At 45.6% G+C, this 18,355-nt stretch overlaps 1 protein-coding gene across 1 annotated transcript in view; it reads right to left on the reverse strand.

Moving 5' to 3' along the window:
• The window catches only part of Dclk3 (doublecortin like kinase 3), a 41,676-nt gene extending 23,835 nt beyond the window's left edge, over positions 1-17,841 (reverse strand). Inside the window, exon 1 of the mRNA XM_027932598.2 lies at positions 17,485-17,841. Coding sequence (XP_027788399.2) covers positions 17,485-17,566 — 82 coding nt within the window. The 5' untranslated portion in view covers positions 17,567-17,841. The remainder of the gene's footprint in view (positions 1-17,484) is intronic.
• Positions 17,842-18,355: the final 514 nt, after the last annotated feature.

The raw sequence follows: 18,355 nt of genomic DNA on the forward strand, positions 1-18,355 counted from the left end.
TCATCCCCAAGGACACTGTGCACCGAGGACTTCAGGCTCACCACAGCAGCATTATTCTGGTACCTACCCTAATCAACCTGACTAGAAAACCAAAGGCCAACCAGCATCTATTCATCTCCAACAATCTACTTGCAAAATCAATGAAACGGAGTCATATGAAATTGCCAGTAGGTCTATCAAGTTTGACCTACACAGATCAGAAATTTCAAAAGGCTCCAGCTAATCTAAGAGAATCCATACTCTGTCCCTGCATTGATAATAAATTCTTTACAAAGCTACAAAAGGTAGAAAGAGCAAAAATTAAACATCCCAATCGCTAGCCCTCAGCCACCAAGCCAGCAGCTTCCCAGGAAGCTAGAGAGAGAGGGAGGGAGGGAGGAAGAAAGGAAGAGAGAGAGGGAGGGAGGAATGAATTTCCACAAGGAAATCTGCCAAGGTAGCACTTATTAAGAAAACTCATACAGGCAGGGAAGAGAAAAACATTTCTTCAGTTTGATAAAGCTTCATTTTAGAGTGGTACAAAGAACACTGAACACGGAGTCAGACTCCACGGCCCTACCAGGCTCTTATTATCTGGATGCCTCTAGGAACATTATATAATCTTTCCAAACCTCAGTTTCCCCACCTGCCAAACAGAATTAATATCTCACTCATGCTGACCTAGATGGTCAGCTTGGCCTAGATGGGCACTCCACCATGCTTATTCCTCATCCACACACTCTAAAAGAAAATAGGACTCATACCCTTGGGTTTTTCCCAAAATCCATGTACATCTCAAGGTCAGACAGAATGTGATGCCGAATGTGACTCAGACAGATGGATTTGCTGTTCATGGGGGAATTGAAATAGAAAGCCAATAGGAACAGGACAATAAGAAACACTCCAGCAAAACTAAGCACATAGCTTAGAGAGAGAGAGCAGCTTCCTGCTCACTGATCTGAGGCTGCCCTGACTGAGGTGGGAGCCAACAAACTCCAAGTGAACCAGCAAGGCCTAGTGGGGCTGGGTCCCAGAAATCAAGTTTCCTACCTGCCACAGGTCAGATGAATTCGCATAACTAGACTCAATTCCCCGTCACACCTAACGGAGCTGGAAAAAGTGACTGCAAGTCACATTAATCCACTTTCCTGTCTAACCACCTATTATTACTTTCTTCCTTTATATGATTACTACTCTCCTAATCTTCATGTTTAGGAGAGTGAGACATTTGTAGAGAAGTAACAGACAAAGGCAAAGGGTTTGGGGCTTCTAGGGGCAATGAAAGTTAAACATACAGGGGAGACTAATGGAAGCTAAGAATTAAGTAAGACTTGCTATGGAGATTCCTCTCGGTGCCGTGTGGGTGCTGATAAGAGTCTAGGGTCTTGTGTGATAGTTAAGTGTTTACCCTTCCTGCTACAAGAGAAGCCAGAGGGACAATTTAACAAAAAAGAAATTTATGCCTTGCTTTTAGGCAAAAAGAGAAGGGAAGGAGCTTTTACTGCCTCTGCTATTCCGTGATTTACCTTCAACTTGAAATAATGATGTGGCAAAGTGGCCTATTTAGGGGTGGCATGTTTTGAACCCCTTTACTACCCAAAGCCACACCTGTGTCACCTGGGAGTTCTGTGGAAATGCAGAATTTCAGGCCCCACACCAGACATGACAGAATCAGATTCTGGGTTTTAACAAGACCCTGCCCCCAACCCCAGCAGCATGGTTATGATACACAGGAGTTCAAGCTGCAGTGCTATAGAATATTTCTTGCTTTGCCAAAATGGTTAACAGAAACAAAAGATGCAGTCCCCAACAGGAGGGATCATAAAGCCCTTGGACTAGTGCATATTGACTTGGGTAGCCTTTTAAGTGTGGCAGCAAGACCCCATGAAATCCAAACAAGGACCCAAGGTTGGCTTCGGCCCATGGTGGGTGTGCTGCAAACGGGCAGACAAGGGGGTAGTTGGAAAGACAAGGAGAGGTTTGTGCATAGGAAACTTCAGACCCCTGGGAGGGTATAACAGGCACAGCAGACCATGAGAAGAGGCACCAGCATGGCATCTGCCCCTGCACTCCTGGATCCCGGAACAGCTGGTGTTAGCACCTCTGGAGCACAGGGAGAAGGATGGATGTGGAAAGAGCTGTTTCCAAAGCCTCTGTGAGACTCCGGGGCTTGGCAGCCTCAGGAGAATCAGCAGAAGGTCATGAGCAGCCTGGGGAAGACAGTGACAGCAGAAGGGCAGCCCTGAGGGACAGGGGGAGTAACAGGAGTGACAGGACAACTAGAGGAAGAACAGGAGATGCAAGCCATGCTGCACCTGAGCACAGGTGACATCCTACTCTGGGGACTCTGAGGACACTGGCAGAGGACCTGTGTGAGCAGAAGAGTCCAGTGAGATTTGCCAAGTTGGGCATTAATATTAACATGGCCTCATATGCTCCCAGGGCTGGGGACACCTCAGACACGCCAGCCACCCTAATGATAACCTCATCTCCACTTTCCCTCCAGCTGGCCAGTTTCCTGCGGATGGACTCTTCTTCTGCTTTCCATCCTTTCTTCACAGCCTGTGGGCTCTCCTTTCCTATCAGAGGCCTCTTCACCAGCAGCCTCTTCATGCCAATGTCTGGGAGCCTCTCCAATGCTCCCGCCCTATCCCTCACATTGTCCTCCTCAGGGACACCGGATGCTGGTTTGCTTAGACCAGAGCTCTCCCCAGGGACAGCTGATCTTTCCTTTTCACCCCTGGGTTTAATGTTTCCTCCCAGCACTCCAGCATTCCCAGGGCTGCACCACGCACCCAGTGCAATTCCGGGAGGGCAGGGATCCCTGGCAGGCTGCTGATTCCTGTGACCTGGATATTTAATCTCTGTTGTCTGTTGCAGCGAGATTCACAAGTCACCTTGGGTTTGGGCTGCGTTTTGTTTTTCCAGATGTTGTTCACGGAGGCTCTTTGAGTGTGTTCAAGTGGAAGAACGCCATAAAGTACACCCCACCTCGGGACCACTTTCCCTGAAGCTCCCCAGATGATTCTAAGGCTTCCCAGTTTCCTTGTTCTGCCGGTAATGGACCTCAAGGGCCTCCAGCAGCCCACTCATCTCCACTGGTCTGTGTCAACAGCACTTTCAAACACCAGGGGCCCAACAGAGCTCTGTCGCATTCCCTGCATGCAAACGAGGCTGCAGAAATCATTAGAAACGCAAGCTCCCTCAACTTCTTCTCAAGAGAGATGAAGCAAGGAGTCTGTCTCATTTCCACATCTTCGTGCTTTGGTTTGGAGGGATTTTAAATGGACGTCAGGACACCTGGAATACCTGAACCATCTGTCAGAGCCCATACCTGAACACTGTCCCCTACTGTGACCAGAGGTGTATCTGAAGAGCAGGTGGAGACTTCCCTACCCACTGTTGCTCAGGACAGAGGAGGCAAACCGCTTACAGATTCTTTTAAAAAATTATTCTATTTTGGATGGTGGGGGGTACTGGGGATTAAACTTGGGCACTTGACCACTGAGCCACAATCCTAGCTTTATCTTGTATTTTATTTAAAGATAGGGTCTCAGTGAGTTGCTTAGCACCTTGCTTTTTGCTGAGGCTGGCTTTGAACTCGTGATCTTCCTGCCTCAGCCTCCAGAGCCACTGGGATTATAGGTATGTGCCACTGCGCCCAGCTAAAAAAAGTTATTCCTAAAGAATTTTGATTCCTTGATGAGACAGCCTTCATGGACAACATATAATTAAATAACAAGCAAGCCAAATAATTCTAAGAAGAAATGTTTCCAAAAAACATACAGCTTTCATTCAAACACTGGGGTGGTTTACATAAAATAATAATAAGGAAATATCATGAATAATTTCATGCCAATAAGACAAATGAAACGAATTCCATGAAAGACCCATATTACCAAAGTGCACTCAAGAAAAAATGAATAACTTAAATAGTTCCACTGTGCTGTCAATTTAGGTACCCCCCCACAGAGGAGAACTTGCCATAAATATTCAGTAAATGATTGTTTACACAATCAAATCCACTTGCTGGTAAAAAGTCTCACAAGCAGCTTATGTTGAAATACAAATCCTTTGTAAACAAAAGTAGTATCATGAATCCAATCTAAGACACGTGAGTTGGATGCAAAGACTGTGTGGGTGCAAATCTTTGCACACTGGAACTGAAAACACATCTCCCATCACTCCCAACTAACAGAGAACAACTATAGACCAGAGAAAGAAAGCAATTATCCAAAGGTCACACAGCTACTTAGTAAGAACTAAAACAATCTTCCACAGATCCTGAATCTTTTTGAACGATGACTCTGACAAGTTCAGAGTGTCCCTTGTAACCCTGGAATAAAGCAAACTCATGGTATCTTCCCAAGGAAATGGAGTGGGGCTCACACTCATCCTCAGCCATCAACATCTAAGCAAAGCAGCTTCGTTTAGCTCTGCCCTAGTTGTTAAGCCAGCCAGCATCCCAATTATGCAAAATACAGTCACGAAATATTCCTACAACTGGCAAGAAACAGGTGGGTTTTTTCCTGATATCCCTGCAGACAGGATCATCTAAAAAGGCAAGTCCCCAAAGTCTATTAAGATTCCAAACAAAGGAGAATGATGTTGGCATAAAGTAGATTAAGATGCAAACTCTTCCTCCAGCTGGGACTTCAGCCTGGGCTTGTGTTCTTCTAGTTTAGAATAAGAAAGGCATGGTGCCAACACCCTGACGGCAGCAGGCATCCATCAGGCATCTCAAGGTGCCAGCAGCAGTCCCAACACCCTCCTGAGGGGCAAGGGGCCCTCGCCCACATCACTGCTGGAAGAGTACTCTGCCGCCCTCAGTGCCGGGGAGCCTGCCCGGCCCCGCCAGCCCAGCCTCCCAAATGGCTGTAAATACCACCAAGGTGACAGGCATCCCATCTCCTACACAGGGTCAGCACTCTCCACCCTGGTGAAATCCGATTGACAACAGTGTCACCGGGGCCAGCCTGCTCCTCTGCTGAGAAGCCAGCCCCACTGAGGAGAAATGAACAGGTTCCTTCAAACAGCCCAACTCTGCATTGACACCTTTAGAGAGCATCATGGCCAAGGGCTTTAACAGAGACTCTCAGACTCTTGGTAGAAGGAAAACTTGGCAGCTTCTGGCTTCTCCAGGGGGCTGTGGTCGAGCTTCTTCAGGAGCCTTTACAATGCCATCACTTGGCTTTGGGCAAAAATCTATAATTTGCAAGAATTGACTCTACTAAACGGGTCTTGCTTGGCAAGATTCCAAACACAAAGACCTAGTGCCAGGCATGTGGCAGGCTGGCAATGAACAGGTGTCACACGGAAGAACCCAACGAACGCATAGTAGGGTGGATGCAAACAGCCCGCTAGTGGAGTCCAGAACTACCAGAATGGGCTGGCTGAGCCAAGCAGCCCTGGAGCCAGGGTTTCGCATCTCTCTCTGACCCCAAATTTATCTAAAGCTACTGAGATATCAACTTTTTGCAGGCCCAGCAGACTGTCATGGATGCTGATGGTGCCCACCCAGATCCAGGCCAGGTGTCCCCAGCGGAGGCCCCACATCCTTGCTGGGCTCCACCCTCTGACCACCTTGCCCTCAAGCTCTCTTCTTCTGAGAGGTCTTCCCCAAATGTCACCTGCAAAATCATCCACATCTTAGGTTCTGATTCTAGACCCACACCATGACCCCAAATTATGAAAATCCTTTAAATTTTAAAATAAGAATAAGCATTGGCTATTTTGTGGCATTTTTAGAATTCCAGAATAGAAGGTATTCCTTCTCTTCCACTTCATTTAAAAAAAAAAAAAGGTAGAATTACCCAAACCATTTCCCTCACACACATCCTTACTGCTTTCCTTCAGATTGGCCAGGGATCTCAAATCACTCAAGCATTTGCATGATGTTTAACCTCTGTCTCCCCAGTCCCCCAGTTCAGTACTAATACCTTTAATTAAAATGACTATGCCTACCACAGTGGCATGCAGTAGGCGCTCATTAAAAACATGTGCAGAAGTGCCTAGCTAGTTCATGGTAATTATCAGTGATTTCCCCAGTATCTAATTTTTGTAGCTTTTACACTAAAAACTGATACTGTCAAGGGTAGGAAAAGAATCATAAGAACATTTAAGGAAAAAGGATTTCTTATGCTATAAAAGGATATGACAATTACTGGCTGCACTTTTAGCAGATCCTAGCTAATTGTAGGTTAAAAAAGCACAGTGACAAACTCCAGACATAGACAGCCAGCTAGCCAGGAGCTTCTCAGAGTTTCTAAGTTACTCAAAGCAGCTTGGAAAATAGAAAACTTTATTTATTTCCCCAAAACAAGCAGATATTTGAAGCCCAACTCCCTCCTCTCAATTAAAAAAAAAAAAAAAAACCCTCTGTCATGTATGTTTTTCTTTGGTTCCTAACATGCTTACTTAAAAAAGCACATATATTGTTAGTGGCACTGTGAACATTCTGGGGGCAAGATAAAGAGATACCAGTTTTAGCTGGGCATGGTGGCACATGCCTGTAATCCCAGTGATTTAAGAGGCTGAGGCGTGAGAATCATAAATTCAAGGCCAGCCTCAGCGACTCAGCAAAGCCCTAAGCAACTTCGTGGGACTCTGTCTCAAAATTAAAAAATGAGCCAGGCATTGTAGTGCACACCTGTAATCCTAGCAGCTTGGGAGGCTGAGGCAGGAGGACCAAGAGCTCAAAGCCAGCCTCAGCAATGACAAGGCACTAAGCTACTTGGTGAGACTCTGTCTCTAAATAAAATACAAAAAAGTGCTGGGGATGTGGCTCAGTGGTTAAGCACCCCTGGTTCAATTCTCCTTCCCTCAACACTAACACTCCATTTTCCTCTCTAAGAACACAGCTTCACCTGGGCACCTACCTTGTACCCTGATGAAGAAAGTGCAGGTAACTAAACATAAAGAGAACTAGGCAGCCACTACCATCTTTATAATGTTGACAAAGCATTTGGGAGGGAAAAGTAAATAACTAAGAAATGTTCCTAGACCCTGGGAACCCTAGGGTCTGTCAACTGGTTCTCATATTCTTTGTTCCCCTTTGTTGTTTAGGGTAAATGTTTTCCTTTCACACTACAGAACATCTTTGGAAAATACCAACTTTGAAATCTGTAAAACATGGTTGGTTATACTGTCCTTGTAGAAAATGATCAATTCATTGGAACTCTAAGTTAATATAATGACATTAGAGAAAAAGCTTGAAAAGCCTTCATTTCCCAAAGCTGACATAAGTGGTGGCACCCCAAAGCATTATATGCTTACACCACGGAACCCAGGAACTTCCCCATAAATCCAATTACTGGGAAGTTCTGCAACACTTGCACATCAATTGACCCCAAATTCCAAAGAGAGAAAGGAGCTCTAATCTAGCACACTTGACTTCTTATTCGTTTTTCTTTTTAAATGAATAAGTCCAATGATTTGGGTTTTACATGGCACACAGGTAAGACCCTGATCTGGGATGTGGTGTCCTTTCATTTACTTTTATGTTAACCAGTCAGACCTGCCAGGCTCAACCTGTCAACATCAATGAGAAGGCGGCTGCCTCTGACATCGTCTCTTATTATCCAGACTCCAAAGATAAAGATGTTATTACTGACAAGTGCCAACTGTCTAAGGAGAAGACTTTGATGTTCAGGCTAGTGAAGTCTCTGACCTGAGACATTTACAGGAGGTTTTAAATGTGTGGGAGATTATGAACACAAGCTGTTTGTTTTCATGGTTCCTATAATCCTGTATTTGGTCAGTGGGGACAAGATCCAGTGATTCCTACCAAATGCCCGACTCCTTTGTGTGCCTTTTCTTTGTATTGCTCCCTCCCTCCATGAATTTATTCCAATTCCAGGACATACCTTTTATATATTCTAAGCTACCTGGAAAGGCAATTAGAGCTCATAGAATATCAGGACATTGTTTCAAGTGTTTTTACTTCAAAATGGAGTTAGAAAGTGGTCAGTTACAAGGCAAAAAAAAATTTAATTATATACATTTATATTACTTAAATATTAATTTTCTATAGATTTTGGAAGACTTACACACACACACCACACACACATATACACACACAAGCTTTTCTATGTAACTGCAATAAGTTGAAATGTCACAGGAAAAACTAAGAAAAAATTACAAGGTCAACCTATAGAAAATTCCTAGGAATAACTTTTACAAGAAATATGCATGATCAACATAAGGAAGGCAACTAAACTGTGAGAGAAACGAAAAGCCATGGAAATGACTGTCCATTCTAGAATGTGAAGTCCTGACATGTTAAAACCACTTGTTTAACAATATACAGTTCCTCCCTATTGTAATTTGTGGGTTCCATGCAATTTCAGTACTAATGCAATTTTTGAAGGAGAACAAGGAGATGAGTAATGAGTAATGAAGGTCGTAAAATATATTAAAGAACTACAATTACAGTGTCTCAGTCCTTGCACAAGAACTCAAGGAAAAAGAAAAACTGTAGCCCCAAAATAGATACAACATCACATAACAATTTAATGTATAATAAAAGATGATCACAAACCAAGCAGGAAGGTCAGAATAATTTTTATTCAATATTGAAACAATTAGTTAATAAATTAGAAATGAAATGAATGTGGACTTTCATCTCACTAATAATACCAAAATAACTGCCGGATGAACTAAGAGCATAAATTTTACTTTTATAATATTTATCAAACAACAGAAGAAGGAAGGAGTTTGGAAATGGGTAGCATTAACAGAGATCACAGGTAGGACCTCCCAAAGCTCTTACGGATCAGTCCAGGATGTAGGTTGAGCTGACATAAATGGTGGCACCCCAAAAGGGCAGTCCTGAGGCTATGTGTCAGGTAGGTTGGTACCTCAACTGAAAAAAATGCCAAAAAACTCAAGGGCCAAATTTCTTGCTTATGAATTCAGTGTGCACTGAGCAGCCCTCCCGTGTCAGATTCTCCCTATGAAACATGCAGCCTCAATCCCCCATCCAAAATATGCGGCTCCTGGTTTGCCACAGCCACTGACCAGACAGGGAGAGTGCTCTGGATCTTACCTGCCTTGCGTGAGAAATGATATGCAGCACTTCCACCCACCATCTGCTGGCTGGAGATGGTCACATGACCTCAACCAACCCAGAAGCACCTTAGGTTGGATTCTCCCCAAAGCTGAGCCTGAGACAAAGATTTGAGTCCACCTGGGGGATTGAACCCCAGAAGCACTGAAGGAGTCACAACAGTGATGTGAGCCAGCAGCCCACTGCTGTGGGCAACCTGGGCTCAGTTCTGCTGGGAATCTCCAGGGAGGCTGGGTAGCACATGCCTCAGTGTGCCTTGAAGTCCTACCAGAGGAGCAAGGAAACTGATATTTATCTACTTGTCCCTTCTAGTAGCACTTGAGGATGGCTCCAAGGTGTATTAACTGCCCAGCACTCCCTGCCTGCACCAAAAATGGGCCAATCCCACCTCTGCAACCAGAGAAGGCCCTCAATGGGGTTGCAGTGGCTTGCAGCGGGAAACATCAGAACAAGAAAGGTGAGAGTGGTCAGGAACCATGGACAGGGACTGATAACATCTGCTAAAGAAGGTAAGCAATGGGTATCTGGCAAGATCAACAGTCTTTGCCATCAATGTAGAGACGCAAGCTCCAGACAACTCTGGCTGCAGCCATCTGAAACCAAACAACATCTGAAAGAAACTGTACAACTAGCCTCATTGAACCCATCCCTGGAAGAGAAACTCCTAAAATCACAGCTGTTACTGCTAGGAGATCTGTTCTTCCAACCAACTCTGAGATCCAAACACGCCTCTTATAGGGTGCCCTGCAGCAGCTTCAAGGTGTGGAAACTGCTGTTAAGGAAAAATGCTCCCCTAGTTGGGGATAGAAGACATAGTGCTATCCTCAAGGAGCATGTGGTCTCTGGGGGTGACAGACATTCACTTGATCACAAAACTTTAATCACAAGTTCCAAAGAGATTTGAGAAGTCACGAGGAAAAACTAAAAAAAAAAAAAATTACATATGTCTCCCCAGAGGCCTCAGTGGCCTATGAAAGATGACCCCTGTGCCAATACCAAGAGAGCGTAGAAGTTCATCACAAGTGGGAACAGGAGAGTAAAAGCCACTCGGGCAGCTTGTGCCTTGTCACTTCCATCAGTAAGTGCATTAGGTTAATCATTTATAGAGAGGAAACACTGTTAGATTTTTAACTATTTAATACTGAAAATGTAATGAACACAAGATTTCACTCTAGAAAATTACATGAATTTATCTTGTTTGCAAATTTTGTGTGTGTGTGTGTGTGTGTGTGTGGCTTCGTGTTCTCTGCCTTCCACTTCCCCAAAGTGTGAAGTTTCCATTGTCCCCGTTATGTAATTATCTAGAGATCAATGAACCTGTGCTGTGTCACTCCTTGGAGAATTTTAAGCATCTCTGTCTAAAAGAACAGGGTGGAAAGTGAGCTCTTGAACACTGAGGGCAGATAACTCATCTTACTTTATAAGCATGGCAGCTTATATCTCACAAGCATCTGCAATTCTTATAATTATTTTTTTTCACTTTCCTGAAACAAGTAAAAGACCAAAAAAAAAATAGTGCTTAATTGGGCAAAATGTGTCCAGAACCTACTCCAGCAGATCAGAAGAAACAGGCACAAGAGAGAAGCTAATAAAGCTGCTCAAATCATCCTAATGATCACTAATTCAGTGTTCCTTAGAGGAACTATAGACACCACACGGTGCGACAGTTTCTCCAAAACTGGTTCAGGAAAGCGCATGTCAGTTAAAGACAGGATGATGGAAATGGCCTCAGAGGGTTGTGGTCTTGCTCTGTTTTGTCCTTGCTGGGCACACCTGTAGTCTTCATCCTAATCACTGGCGTATCACCCTAGACCCCCATGACAAAGAGTCACCCTGACTCCTCTTCCCTTCCATCATCTTCCATATGCAGCCTACCTCCAAGACCCATGGGTTCCTCAGGTTCTGTTGGGATAACCAGCCAGTGCATAGACAGATTTGTTCCTGGTGGCGACATAAGAAGGACTTCAAAGAATGTGATAACATGGTCAAAGGGAAGGAAAACTGGCCACTTCCCTTGTCTCCAATCTTTAGGTAGGTCTTGTGATTTGGATATGTGGTATCCCCCAAAAGCTCTTGTTTGAAACAACACAAGAACATTGAGAGGTGAAACGATTAGATCACGAGAATTGTAACCTAATCATTGGATTAATCCACTGATGTGGATTAACTGGATGGTAACTGCAGACAGGTAGGGTGTGGCTGGAGGAAGGAGGTCACTGGAGGTGTGCTTTGGGGGTACAAATTTTGTCCCTAGTGAACAGAGCTCGCTCTCCTGTGCGTGCCTCTCTCTCTCTCTCTCTCTCTCTCTCTCCTTCCTGGTTGCAGTGTCCTGAGCCGCTTTCCTGCAGAACATTGGGCCCTTCTACCATCATGTTCTGCCTCACCTTAGATCCAGAGCTACAGAGTCGGCTGTCTATAGACTGACACTTCTGAAACCATAAACCAAAATAACCTTTTCCTCCTCTACGTTGTTCTTGTCAGGTCTTTTGGTCTTAGTGACACAAAGCTGACTGAAACAGTGGGGAATCAAAGCAGAGCGACCTTGATTGTAAAGTAAAGGAATGCACTCATAAAACATCTGAAGAAATCCATCTTCACAGTGGGCACACAACCTATGCTCTATATTCCCGCTGCTTGAAGAAGCAGCCTGGCCCTCCACGTTGTCTCTGCCGGCAGCCCCCAAGGAACACATGAGTAATCAAAGGCCCAAACCTTCTCCCTCTCTGTTGAGTCCTTCAAATTCTTTCTTTGGGATCAGTAAACAGAATGCTGGAGCTTTTGCAGCTCTGGAATTGATCAAGACAGGCCTCTCAAATCTAGTGCCCCTACTTACCCATTCCTCAAACTACCGCCTTGGTACCCACCCTCATCACATGTTACCTCTACCTGACATCTCCACAGCTTGCTGTCTCTGGCTTTCCTACCTGCTCCTCACCTACCCCCGCACACCCTGGCCTAGGTGCTGACTCCAACTCACTAAGCTGATCTCTCTCTGTCTCTCTCCCCTTTGAGAGGCACTCCAATGGTTCTCTATTTTCCACCTGTTCCTCAAATTCTGGGGGATCCTCAGACATTCAAGAAGGTCCAAAAGTTCTCTAAATTTTATTTTTTGTTTAACTTTGTGTTTTTACTTTCATGACAATTTTTTTTGGTTTCTTTTTTTTTATTTCATGACAATTTTTTAATTAACCTGGACCATCTAAATGATCTCATATTATAATCAAATTTTGCATTATCAAATATTTTTAAATTATCAATGTAGTCGGCACTATAAAATGCAACTTTAATTATCACAGGCTAAAGAGAAAAATCACAAATCAGATTTAATATACAGAGAAGAAACTGATGAAAGAACTGATCCATCCTACAAGCTATGTAGCATAGCACACAGCACACCAAACTCATAAGAACCTGAGTGACAGTTTTGGCAAAAATGAAATTTTATCACATTAAATTCAGCACATTGATCCGTACAAATGCAGTTTGTGACTGTATTGGTATTTTATCTATATATGTGTTTTGGTTTTATGATCATAGGAGAGCTCTAAGCATCACAAGTTTAGAAGTATTTAATGCTACTATGTATTTGAATTACTTTATAATAAAAATAATTTCAGCTAATTCTAGGCATCTACAAGCTCCTTCTCTCTCTCTCTCTCTCTCTCTCTCTCTCTCTCTCTCTCTCTCTCTCTCTCTCTTTCAATAAATCCAAAGATTACTCCCATTTGAGAAACTGGCTTCAGGCAAATGTGGAAAGGAATGATGTTCTCTGAACTTTTCATCTATCTCCTCTCCACCCATCACCAATTCCAAGGCCCCTCACAATTTTAGTTCTGGCCAATGAAGTGTGGATATAAACAACAATGCATTCATTCCAGAGGAGGCAGATAGAAGACAGCAACTGTCCCACTCTTTTGTGGCACTGGTGACTACACAGGCCTTATATTCCAGGTTGTGAGATGTCAAACTGGGGCTTTCTACTCACCTGTGAGAGACACATACTGTGAGTGAGAAGTAATCTTTCCTGGGTTAAGCTACTAAGATGATGAAGTCAATTTGTTACTGCAGCAGAGCTTAGCCTATCCTGACCAACCCAGCTTCAGGAACTAAGCCCTTCCCACAACACCTCATATCCCAGGACTCTTAGTTCAATGACATGAACACATCAAGCTGTTCCACAGCACCCTACTTTGCACATGCTGTTCCTTAACCCTCGAATGAAATTCCCCAGATACATCTGCCCTCCTTCTCCAGTCATTGTAATTCATCTTTTAAAACCCAGTTCAGATATAATTACCACCAGGAAATTTTCCTCCCTTTTCCATCACTTAAAACCAGTCTCTCCATTATCCATGAATTCTACAGAATGCTTATCTCATCATGTCATAATTACACCTTTCAATGCCTGACCCCACTCCACCCCACCACACTGTGATAGGCCCAGTGGTTTATTCACCTGTACCTCCTCAGGCTCAGCATGCAAAAGTGGACACCATTTGGCCAGAAAGAACTTCGTACCAGGACATAGAAAAAAATTGAATTCTTCCTGGTCCTTCAGGCATCTGAAGGAAGTTGAATTAGATCTGTTACCTGCCAGGGACAACAACTTACTCAAGGACAGAAATTCTCAGCTGTCTCCAACCCAGCTCTAGACAGACCTGCCCAGGAGGCCTGAACTTTCTATCTCTCCCCAGATACAGGGTTGTTCAAGGGATTCAGATTACCTGGGAAGGAAAGACTGGCCTAAGGCCCTGTGCTCAAAATGTGGTCCCCAAATGAGCAAAAACTACAAGATTTAGGAGCCACTGAGAAAAGCAGGATCTCAGGCTCCCAGGCCTTCTAAATAGAATTGCATTTTAACAGGATCCCCAGATGATTCAAAGGCCCCTAAGTATTTGAAGAGTACAGGCCCAAGGTAGCTGAATGGAATCTCTTCAGCCTAAAAGTTTACTTTAATTATAACACTTTCCTCCTTTGTAATATCAGATAAGTGCTTCATATTGCAAAATCTTAAACAAGCCCACTTTACCAAAAAGAAAACTTAGTGGTTGGATTACATGGCTTTCCAATGTCAGACCCAGGATCTGAGGGCCGTTTCTGATGGAGTCAAGAGCCCTAAATGGATAACCACACATTATAAAGCATCCTGATGTTTGCAAATTTCTGTGACACTTAGACTTCCTGACCAGTCCAGGCAACTCTAGAGACATTCATGGGCCCCTCACGCAGGCACTGACCTGGTGTTTATCTCAATTCTCTCACTTACTACCCACATCTTAATGCCTCTGCAGATACCACTGTCCCCAAGAGACTGCCAGTTGTCCCCAGGTAAGGATTTTATAAGCTTGCTCAATAACTGTTTGATGAGTCAATGAAAATATTTCCTCTTTGAACATCAAATAACACACAGCTGGACAACTGTTATTAAATAAAGAAAGGTGAAGACACAGAGGTTCCCAGAGAAGTTCAAGGACTTGCCCCAAGTCACTCAGAGGCCTCAGATCTCTGGGAATGGAACCCAACACCCCTCCCTGACTACTAGTACAGATGTCTTCCCATTTTCCCACTTTCCCTGGATTTCCCTTTTCTGACCTATATATATTACCAGGCAGTTAACAAAAGCATCCTTTTCAAAGAACTCCCCCACATATGCATCTTTAAAGGGGGCTCTGCTCTACCACCAGATGGGCCAAATTTAGACATTAACAGGCAACCACCACAGGAAAAGGTGGGGAAACTCAGGATTATCAGAGACAATGGGCCCCTGGACCCAAAGAAAAGAAACTCCATCAAGCAAAAACCTCCAACTAAAGCTGCCACCTAAGCTTCAGTGACCCCACCGTCAAGACAGGGTGTCCCTGGGAGCCCTGGAAGCCAGGCTGGTAGAGATGTGCCCACCCTCCCCGACAAGACACCACCACCCCACAGCAGCCTGTGCTACTGTGGCTTCACTGGCTAAGACAGCCCTTTTCCTTCTCTTCATTGGCTTTAGAAAGATGCAAAGGCATTTTTCCAGCTGGTCCAGAGAAAAGAACAACATCTGCCTGAAATATTCAAATATCCAGGAACACATGGAAAGGAAATTTCCCTTGAACTGGGGAAAAGGAGGATAAAAAAACCTAGAATTGAGATCTTGGGACTGTTGAACTACTCTCCATTTGGCTTTGTTTTTCTGAACATTCAAAGTGCCTCCCAGAATGCTAAGTACTATGTGCACAGTCAGAGGCACACTGATAAGGGCTCCTGGTACTGAGCCCCTATTTGCCAACTCGGTGCCTGGACACAGGGGTCCATCCACCCAGAGGGGAACACCTCTTGTGAATTCAGGCAAAGGCAACCTACAGACAAGCCCAGGTCACCAGTTACTTGAGTGAGAAGAGTGAGAAGGGTCCATGTTTCTGTTTGGGTTCCTTAGAATTAGATCCTGAGTAAGACTTCCTCTGAAAGTATACTAAGAGGTATTCCTAGGCAAAAAGGGTAGGGGAATGAAGAAGTGAGTTGAAGAAAGAGAAGTATACCAGGCAAAGACTCAAAGACTCGTGGAAGTCAATTTGATGTGACTCCACAAAAAAATCTCTGAAAACAGGAGCTATCACACCTCAGAGTGTCCCAGGGAAGGACCTCGAAGCTGAACTATGAATACTCATCACCTATCAGTCATTGGTAGGGATTGCCCCCAGAGGAGTTATAAATTTCCAGGCACTCTCTGATCTCAGTTCCCACAAACAAAGCAAGTTCCTGCAGCCCAGGTCATCCTCCAACAAAGAAATGGAGAGTCCTGAAAATCGAGAGTAAAAGTACTCAGGGCATCCAAGTGCACAAAGATTGCAAAGCTCTCCATGAAAGGACATGGATTACCAGGTATGGTGGGCACATGCCTGTAATCCCAGCTACTTAAGAGGTTGAGGCAGTAGGATCACAAGTTGAAGGACACCCTTGGCAAGTTAGCCAGTGAGGGGGTCTCAAAATTTAAAGAAAAGGAAAAAAAAGGAGGGGGTTGGTAGGGATGTAGCTCAATGGTAGCATGCTCCTGGGTTCAAACCCTGGTATAAGGGGGAGGGGAAATAAGCCTCAAAGAACTTTCAAATATCAAGGAAAAAGTTACAGTGCATTTTTTCAGAAATGGCTTTCTGCTTTTCTCTATTTTCTTCTCCAGGGAAGCGTTTCCTGGCACCACTCAAAGCTATCCAAATATTAAACTGAAATGCTTTTCTCAAGTTGGGCTATCAGCCAAACCCAATATTCTTTTCTGTCTCTCTGGGGCCCCTGTTTTTTGCTACCTTGCCTAAGGGTAAGCCCTAATGTTTGTCTGCTATTCTAGATGCCTCATTCAGTGTGATCACTAGCTCAGCATTAACCCAGCAGATCACCTCTGTAAGCAGTAGCACAGACCAATTTCATGGCTCCTGACATAATCCCCAAAGTGCAGGGCCACCTAGTGCCAAGATATTTCATGAGAGCCAGAGATGAAGATGGGACCCAGCTCCAATTTGACAACTGTCTTCTCAGATATGCATCAAGAAAAGGAAAGGAAACGGGATCAACTGGGAGGGGGTAAGGTGGAGAGATGACTAACTGTCAGGAATGAATAATAACCTAGTTCCCTCCACAACTTCTCCTCACCTCCCCCCCCAACACCCAAGCAGGCGGATACTCTGAAAAGGTGTCCCCAAACGCCTCTGCCCAGCACTTACTAGTCTTCTCCCTTCCTCACCACACTTCGCCCCCAGAGCCAGACGTGGAAGAAAGCGTAAATGTGGACCTATATTTGAAATTAATTAAAGAGATATTTCACGAGCCTAGTTTTTTTTTTTTTCTGTTATTTTCCAAATGCTCTGCCTGTAGTCTTTTTCCTAATCGCCTTTCATTTCTGTTGTGTCTCTTCCTCTGTTCTACCGAGAGTTTCCTTTCCTTTAGATGGGTCAGAGTTTTGGAAACCAGATTCAAGTTCCAGTTCTACCACTATCAAGTGACACAATCTCAGGCAAAGTAGTTCTGGGAGCCTCCGTTTTCCCATCCAAGAAATGAAGTTAATGCCCCCTTCTTTACAGGTGTGTGGAAAGGATGAAATGAGGCAAACTTTAGGTAAAGTGCCTGCACATTGAGATGCTCAATAAATGTCAGTCCCCACCCTGGCGCCTTCTCTCTTTCTGCAACCCTGTGACACCCCGCAGGATGCCCAGACCGTTTCCCATGAAGGGCCATCTGGCTGCCAGAGGAGTGGAAACCAGCTTCGGACAGCGTTACCCCTCTAGCAAGCGAGTTCCAGGCGGTGTAGACACACGCAAGCGCATACACAGACACACACACACACGCTTTGGGCAACCTTGCGGGGTCTGGCTCTGCTGCCCCATCCCGCACCCAGCTTGGTCCAGAGGTAAGGTGATTTAAGTCTTCCCATCCCCGCCAAGGCGGCGCCCAGACCCGGAGGCACTTACCAGGGGCAGGCCTCACTGGGCAGCCGGGGGCCGGCCGGGCCGGGGGCGGCGGCGGGCGCGGGGCGGGCGTGGCAGCCGGCATGGCGCGGCAGCGGCGGACTCCGGGCGAGCCTGGCTCAGAGGTGGCCACGCGGGACGAGGCTCGACGGCCGAGCGGACGCGGGAAGGCAGGAAGCAGCGAGGTGCAGCAGCAACGAGCCGGCGCTGGCGCTCCCTCTCTCGCTCCCGCCGCCCGCCCAGCGTCGCGCCCGGCGACAGCCACCGGGAACGTCTCCGGGGGCGCGGGGCTTAGCAACCGCGCACAGCCGCAGCCGCCCTCCCAGCGCTGGCTGGGCTGTGAGCGCAGCGCCTGGCCCAGGAGGCCGGGCGGAGCCGGGCTTTGAACTTGAGCTCACATCCCTGGTTGAGCCTGTGAGCTCCCAAAGGCCGCCCCAGGGGACCCCTCAGAGGCTCCGCCCCGCCCCGCCCCGCGGGGTGCAGCCCTCTCTCCTTCCGGTCGCAGTTCCAGCTGGACCTGGCAGGACCAGGTTTTGATCATACACACTACCCTCATTTTCTATGGGCTGCAGTTCAAAAGTCGTCCTGGGACCCCTGTAATCCTTGCCCCTCCCCGCCATGAGGGTGTCAGACTTTCCGCAACATTCCCCCCCAACCGGTTCTGTCTAGCTACCGCACATATCGCTAGACTCCAAGACAGCCCAACTGCACCATCCTTCTTGGCACCAGTATTCTCCCTGCTGTCAGAAACAAGTTGCAGAATGTTCCTCCAGCTTCGTGGCTTCTTGGTACCACCTGAGGCTGCTCATTGACTCCTTGGGTTGTTGTGATTGTTGTGAAATGGTCCCTTCTCAGCACTGCATACCTAATTCAG

Source organism: Marmota flaviventris, chromosome 1, assembly GCF_047511675.1.
Source record: "Marmota flaviventris isolate mMarFla1 chromosome 1, mMarFla1.hap1, whole genome shotgun sequence".
NCBI classification, from domain to species: Eukaryota; Metazoa; Chordata; class Mammalia; order Rodentia; family Sciuridae; genus Marmota; species Marmota flaviventris.